At 38.0% G+C, this 7,500-nt stretch overlaps 1 protein-coding gene across 16 annotated transcripts in view; it reads right to left on the bottom strand.

The window, feature by feature from the left end:
* Positions 1-7,500, bottom strand: part of tenm3 (teneurin transmembrane protein 3) — a 758,992-nt gene that overhangs the window by 74,790 nt on the left and 676,702 nt on the right. For 11 of the 16 annotated variants that reach the window (XM_053232303.1, XM_053232292.1, XM_053232295.1 and 8 more), the window contains 3 exons: positions 7,474-7,497; positions 5,824-5,844; positions 3,903-4,049 (listed from right to left, as the gene is read on the bottom strand). In XM_053232303.1, the coding sequence (XP_053088278.1) occupies positions 3,903-4,049; positions 5,824-5,844; positions 7,474-7,497 (192 nt within the window). The remainder of the gene's footprint in view (positions 1-3,902; positions 4,050-5,823; positions 5,845-7,473; positions 7,498-7,500) is intronic. The other 5 variants (XM_053232305.1, XM_053232301.1, XM_053232300.1 and 2 more) reach the window with 2 other exon arrangements.

The following is a 7,500-nucleotide window of genomic DNA, read 5'->3' on the forward strand; positions in this document are numbered from 1 at the left end:
AGAATAAGAGAGAGAAACAATACTGCAATGATCAGAAGACTAGAAATGGAGAAAAAGAATGAGAGAAGACAGACAGACAGAGAGAGAGAGAGAGAGAGAGAGAGAGAGAGAGAGAGAGAGAGAATTAATAGTGTAAAGAATACTGTGTAATGAAGGATGGAGAGAATGAGAAAGTAAGAAAGCAAGACAGCCAAAAAGATAGAATAATGTAATGAAGAGTGTAATGAAGGATGGAGAGACAAGAGAGAGACAAAAGAGAGAGAGAGAGAGAGAGAGAGAGAGAGAAACAGAAGCAGCAAGAAAAAAAAAACAGAATGAAAGAAAAATAAGAGCAAGAGAGACAAAAACAGAAAGAGAAAAAGAGATTAAAAAATAGAAGAAATCAGAGAAGACTGTTTAATAAAAAAGTGAAAGAGAGAGGAAAACAATGTAAAAATGTGAAAGAAAGAAAGAAAGAAAAAGAAAGAAAGAAAGAAAATGAAACTATTGTAATGATTATTAATAAACAGGGTGAAAGAAAAAGAAAGAAAAAGCAAGAGGAAAGAAAAACAGAAGTGAAAACGAGAAGGAACAAAGAGAAAGCAAGAGGAAAGAAAGAGAAAGGAAAAGAACCAAAGTGAGAGAAAGGAAAGAGAAAGAAGAAAGAAGAAAGAAAGTTAAAACAAAGGGACAAAACAAAAAAGTAAAGTGAAAGGAAAGAAAAAGAAAGAGGAAGTGAGAGAAGAAAGAAAAAGTGAAAGGAAAGAAAGAGAAAAAGAAAGAGAAAGTGAGAGCAAAGAAAGAAAGTGAGAAGAAGAAAAGAGAAACAGAAAAGTACATTTAAAACAAGGGAGAAGAGAAAGATTAAAGAAAGGGAAGAAAAAGAAAGTGAGATGGAAGAAAGAGAAAAAATAGTCAGAGGAAAGTAAGAGAGAAAAACAAAGAGGAACTGAGAGGAAGGAAAAAGAAAAAGAAAGTTAAAAACAAGCGGGAAGAGAAAGAGAAAGTGAGGCAGAAAAAAGAGAAAAAGAAAGAAAAGGTAATTGGAAGAAAAGAAGAGAGAGTGATAAAAGAAAGAGAGAGATGGAGGGAGAGAGAGAGAACATCGTTGTGTTTAAACTCCTGTATTTGTTTGTATTCTCTCGTGCGCTCGTCTCAGATGATTGTCTCAGAATGATAAATGAGGTACTGTGTGGTCATGTGACCCACTGAAGATAATCACATGATTTAAAGCTCATTAGGAAGGTGTTGTTTTTTTTAAACGGCTCTTTTTCAACACTTTATTAACTTTAATAAATAAACACCTGAGCTGAGTGTTTCAGCAGTACGATAATAAATTACTCTCTGTTCCTCGGCAGGTTCTCATGCTGGAAGTACTGGACGATGCAGTGACTCCTGTTCTACCTTCTGTTCTACCTGCACCTGTGCGTAAGACTGTGGAGAAGTTTCCAGAAGGTTCTCGACCATTAAACGCCGCTCGTTTAGCTTACTGAGTCTTTACTGAATATTATAAATTCAAATTACAAGAATAGAGTTGGTGTTTGAGAATGTTGGAGTGTATGATGATGGTGTTTGAGAATGTTGGAGTGTTTGATGGTGTTTGAGAATGTTGGAGTGTATGATGATGGTGTTTGAGAATGTTGGAGTATATGGTGGTGTTTGAGAATGTTAGAGTGTATGATGATGGTGTTTGAGAATGTTGGAGTGTATGATGATGGTGTTTGAGAATGTTGGAGTATATGGTGGTGTTTGAGAACGTTGGAGTGTATGATGATGGTGTTTGAGAATGTTGGAGTATATGGAGTTGTTTGAGAATGTTGGAGTGTATGATGATGGTGTTTGAGAATGTTGGAGTGTATGATGATGGTGTTTGAGAATGTTGGAGTGTATGATGATGGTGTTTGAGAATGTTGGAGTATATGGTGGTGTTTGAGAATGTTGGAGTGTATGATGACGGTGTTTGAGAATGTTGGAGTGTATGATGGTGTTTGAGAATGTTGGAGTATATGGTGGTGTTTGAGAATGTTGGAGTGTATGATGATGGTGTTTGAGAATGTTGGAGTGTATGATGGTGTTTGAGAATGTTGGAGTGTATGATGATGGTGTTTGAGAATGTTGGAGTGTATGATGATGGTGTTTGAGAATGTTGGAGTGTATGATGATGGTGTTTGAGAATGTTGGAGTGTATGATGATGGTGTTTGAGAATGTTGGAGTGTATGATGGTGTTTGAGAATGTTGGAGTGTATGATGATGGTGTTTGAGAAAGTTGGAGTGTATGATGGTGTTTGAGAATGTTGGAGTGTATGATGATGGTGTTTGAGAATGTTGGAGTATATGGTGGTGTTTGAGAATGTTGGAGTATATGGTGGTGTCTGAGAATGTTGGAGTGTATGATGATGGTGTTTGAGAATGTTGGAGTGTATGATGATGGTGTTTGAGAATGTTGGAGTATATGGTGGTGTTTGAGAATGTTGGAGTGTATGATGATGGTGTCTGAGAATGTTGGAGTGTATGATGGTGTTTGAGAATGTTGGCTTGTGTGATGATGGTGTTTGAGAATGTTGGAGTGTATGATGGTGGTGTTTGAGAATGTTGGAGTGTATGAAGGTGTTTGAGAATGTTGGAGTGTATGAAGGTGTTTGAGAAAGTTGGAGTGTATGATGGTGTTTGAGAATGTTGGTCTTTGATGGAGGATGTTGGTGTTTGATGGTGAATGTTGGTGTTTGGTGGAGAATGTTGGTGTTTGATGGAGGTTGTTGGTGTTTGATGGTGAATGTTGGTATTTGATGTTTAATTTTTGTGTCTGACAGTGGATGTTGGTCTTTGATGGAGAAGGTTGGTGTTTAATGGAGAATGTTGGTGTTTAATGGAGAATGTTGGTGTTTGATGGTAAATGTTGGTATTTGTTGGTGAATGTTGGTGTTTGGTGGTGAAACTCTGGTCTTTGATGGAGAATGTTGGTGTTTGATGGAGAATGTTGGTGTTTGATGGAGGATGTTGGTGTTTGATGGAGAATGTTGGTGTTTGATGGAGGATGTTGGTGTTTGATGGAGAATGTTGGTGTTTGATGGAGAATGTTGGTGTTTGATGGAGGATGTTGGTGTTTGATGGTGAATGTTGGTATTTGATGTTTAATGTTTGTGTCTGATGGTGAATGTTGGTGTTTAATTGAGAATGTTGGTGTTTCATGGTAAATGTTGGTATATTGTGGTGAATGTTGGTGTTTGGTGGTGAAACTCTGGTCTTTGATGGAGAATGTTGGTCTTTGATGGAGAATGTTGGTCTTTGATGGAGGATGTCTGTGTTTAATGGAGGTTGTTGGTGTTTCATGGTGAATGTTGGTGTTTCATGGTGGATGTTGGTGTTTGGTGGTGAAACTCTGGTCTTTGATGGAGAATGTTGGTGTTTGGTGGTGAAACTCTGGTCTTTCATGGTGAATGTTGGTGTTTAATGGAGAATCTTGGTGTTTGATGGTGAATGTTGGTGTTTCATGGTGAATGTTGGTGTTTCATGGTGAATGTTGGTATTTGGTGGTGAATGTTGGTGTTTGATGGAGGATGTTGGTGTTTAACAGAGAATGTTGGTGTTTCATGGTGAAAGTTGGTATTTGATGGTGAATGTTGGTGTTTGGTGGTGAAACTCTGGTCTTTGATGGAGAATGTTAGTGTTTGATAGAACATGTTGGTTTCTGACAGTGATATGTTGATGTTTTAACGGTGAATGTTGGTGTTTATGTCACTGCTTGATGTTGAAATGTTGGTGTTTGAGGGTGATTGTTACTGTTTGATGGTAAAAAGTTGGTCATTGACTTTTAACATCAACTGACAACACTTTGAATTAACTATTGATTTTGACCAATTGTTAACTACCCTTTTTACACTGAAACACACACACACACACACACACACACAGACATATATACCTCCTTCATTGTCCTTGCCGTCTGCGCAGAGGGTTTCCATGGCGACATCACAGCCAGCCCCCCTCCAGCCAGGCTGGCATACACAGTGCCAGCCGTTCTGATCCAGAGTACAGCGTCCATTACTGTTACACAGACCCGGGCATCCCTCTGCAAAAACACACACACAGTTATACACACACAAATAGGGGAGAGCTTCTGTGTGTGTGTGTGTGTGTGTGGAGGGGGTGGGGCTTAAAGAACTTAGACACACATATATATGTGCATTCTGATGTGTAGTGTGAATAGTGTGTGCATATGTGTGTGTGTGTGTTTGTATGCATAACATGGATGAGCATAACTCTGAACAGATACATTCATATAGTTGCAAAATGAGAGAGGTCAAAGGTCAAAGGTGAACATAGAGTGACACTGGACTTCTCACAGGCCTCGTGAGATGCACAACAGCTGTAAATTCACATGAACGTTACAAAAACGCCTCTTCCTCACCATCATCTTCATCATCATCATTATCATAATCATCATCTTCCTCACACTCTCAGCAAAACCTCAGAGACTTTGGTCACTCAAATTAAAATGAAATTACTTCAATTTTAGAATCCAAATAAAACATTAAAAAATAATCACAATTCCACAATGAACAACACGCTGAGTCTCTGCAGAATAATTTAGAAATGATAAGAAATAAATTTAGAGGAATAAAAATAACACATAAAAGAAAGAGAGCAAACAAGAATCTATCTATATATCCATCTGTCTGTCTATCTATATATTTAAAGTACCTGTCTGTCTGTCACCTGTCTTGTCTGCTTATCTGTCTTTCTGTATATCTGTCTGTCTTTCTGTTTATCTGTCTGTCTGTTTATCTGTTGGCCTGGCTGACTGTTTATGTCTTTTGTTTATTTATCTGCCTGTCTGTCTGTCTGTCTGTTTGCCCATTTATCCATCTCTCTGTTTATCTGTCTGCTATTGAAACATTTAATCTATCAGTAAAATCAATTTTGCTACCTCTCTCTCTCTCTCTTTCTGCCTGTCTGTCTCTTTGTTTGTCTGTCTTGCTATCTTGCTGTCTGTCTGTCTCTTTCTCTGCCTCTCTATCTATCTCTCTCTATCTATCTCTCTGTCTGTCTCTCTGCCTGTCTCTCTGCCTGTCTCTCTGCCTGTCTGTCTGCCTGTCTCTCTGCCTGTCTCTCTGCCTGTCTGTCTGTGTGTATTTGGGAGAGAGTTGAAGTCAGTTGTACAGCTGCATCCATGTGAAGCTACAGCACACAGACAGCGATAGAGATAAACAAACTCCAGGCATAAAGTATTGGGGGGTGTGATGACACCTCCATCATCATACTTTCTGCCCGGGGTGCATTCTGCTGCCCCATGTGGGGGTGGGGGTGGGGTGGGGGTTTCAGGTGAAGGGGGCAGAGGGGTAAGAACAGGAGCAGCAACAAGAACTTGACCGACACATACCGGGGTTCAGGCTACAGGATGCACATGAAGAGCATCAAAGGTGTGGGTGTGGGTAAGAGAGTGTGTGTGTGTGTGTGTGTGTTGACTGGTCAAGACAAACAAAGATGGGAGGTGACCAGGTAAGGAAGGACCAACAGTGAGGACACGCAGACGCCGTGCTTTACAGACAGAAAGGAGAAGGAAGGAAAGAAAGAAAGAAAGAAAAGAAGAACAAAGAAAAGAAGAAATAAAAACACAAGGAAGTAAAAAAAGAAAGATAAAAGAAAGAAAGAAAGAAAGAAAGAAAGAAAAGGAATGACAGACAGAGGAAAAAGAAAAAAAGAAAAACATTTCAAGAGAAACAAGAAATAAAGCCATAAGAAAGAAACAGAATAAAAAGAAAAACAGAAGAAAGAAAGAAAGAAAGAAAGAAAAAGACAGAGGGATTGCTTAGAGAACAATGTCCCTGGGACTTGGGCTTTACCTTTAAATCCTATCCTCTCTCCTATCATGGGGCCGGGAGGAAGGAAGGACAAAACCGGGAAAGAAAAGCAACAAAAAAACAAAAAACAAAAAAGTTCTGAGCACTTGAGTCCAGGACATTAAAGAGTGACATACAGACAGGAGGGGTGGAGAGGAGCAGAGAGAGAGAGAGAGAGAGAGAGAGAGAGAGAGAGAGAGAGAGAGAGAGGCGAAGATGCTCGGAGTGCTCAGGGGTGGAGGGCCGATTAAAGGTTCATCAACAACAACAACAACAACAACAACGAGTTACACTTTAATACGTGTTTAAATCATCAGCACTGTTTATAAATCACACAACATTACTACAACATGACTCATAAAACCACGAGGAAACACAGACAAGAAAGAAGAAAAGCATGTGCGATGAAAAATAAGAATAAAAAAATAATAAAATGCAGGTGTTAGGTTCTCATTAATGATATTTTTTGTTCATGTTGGTGTTTTTTAAATAATTTCAATTTCAATAAAATCTTGGAGTTAAAGCCTGAAAATGTTAAATGACTTAAGAAATATAATATAATCATATAATTAAAAAAAAATACATTTTCAATTTTAAAAACATTAAAACGTATATAAAACATGTCATTATTTAAGAATCTTTAAGACTTGTTATTTCACATATTGACGCAAATGACGCTGTGTGCATCATATAATTATATTATTAATGCTGGTAATTTTTTGTTTGCAAAAATAAACTTTTTTTTAAATTCCTGTTGTATTTCAATTTTTATCGGTGTTTGAAAAACAAAAAAACATTACCACTTTTATCCTTTATTAATTAATTATTAGTCTTTATTATGATTAGTATACTAATATAAATATTAACATTAGCATGATCCAAACTATGAATTACGTTCCAGTAATTTCCAGTAAAATATTTATGTGTTGTTTCTGTAATTTTATTTGTTTTTGTTTGTTTATGTTTCATTGTGATTCATTTCAGATTAAAAACAAAATTATCAGCGCGTTATTAAACCAATCATAGCTTAGCAACTGTAACTAGGAATTGGCACTTGTGTGTTTGAGTTTTTTTAAGGAGAGGACGAGGGATAAAGGTTTTGTGTGAACATTCCTAATTTTTTTCTTAAATAATTAGAATTTGAATATAATAGAGTCAGAATATGTATGATTTTATAAACATTTACTTCTGTAGTAGAGTTTGGTAGCTGCTAAAATAAAACCAGCTCATGGACGACACAGATACCTGACTAGCTCTTGATCCTGGTGCGTGTGTGTGTGTGTGTGTGTGTGTGTGTGTGCGTGTGTGTGTGTGTGTGTGTGTGTGTGTGTGTATGCGCGCTAGGGAACGCCCTGCTCAGCAAATTGGGGACATTTGCCAAGGAGAACGCAGAGGACACGGTCTCACATTTCTGACAGTCCAAAAGAGAGATGAGGATGAAAAATCACAGAAATGCTGCAACAAATAATACGCAAGGGAGAGAAAGAGAGAGAGAAAGATAGATAGAGATAGAGAGAGAGAGAACGAGGGACAACGAAAGAACGGAGAGAATGAGAGAAAGTAGAGGTTATTAATGTGTAATCAAAATGTCACGAAGAGCTGAACAGGGACACAAGAGGCACAGCGGAAGAGAAGGAAGAGAAGACACAGTACCTTGGACATACGTCTCCGGGTGAGCTT

This window comes from Pangasianodon hypophthalmus, chromosome 3 (genome assembly GCF_027358585.1).
Source record: "Pangasianodon hypophthalmus isolate fPanHyp1 chromosome 3, fPanHyp1.pri, whole genome shotgun sequence".
Taxonomy (NCBI): Eukaryota; Metazoa; Chordata; class Actinopteri; order Siluriformes; family Pangasiidae; genus Pangasianodon; species Pangasianodon hypophthalmus.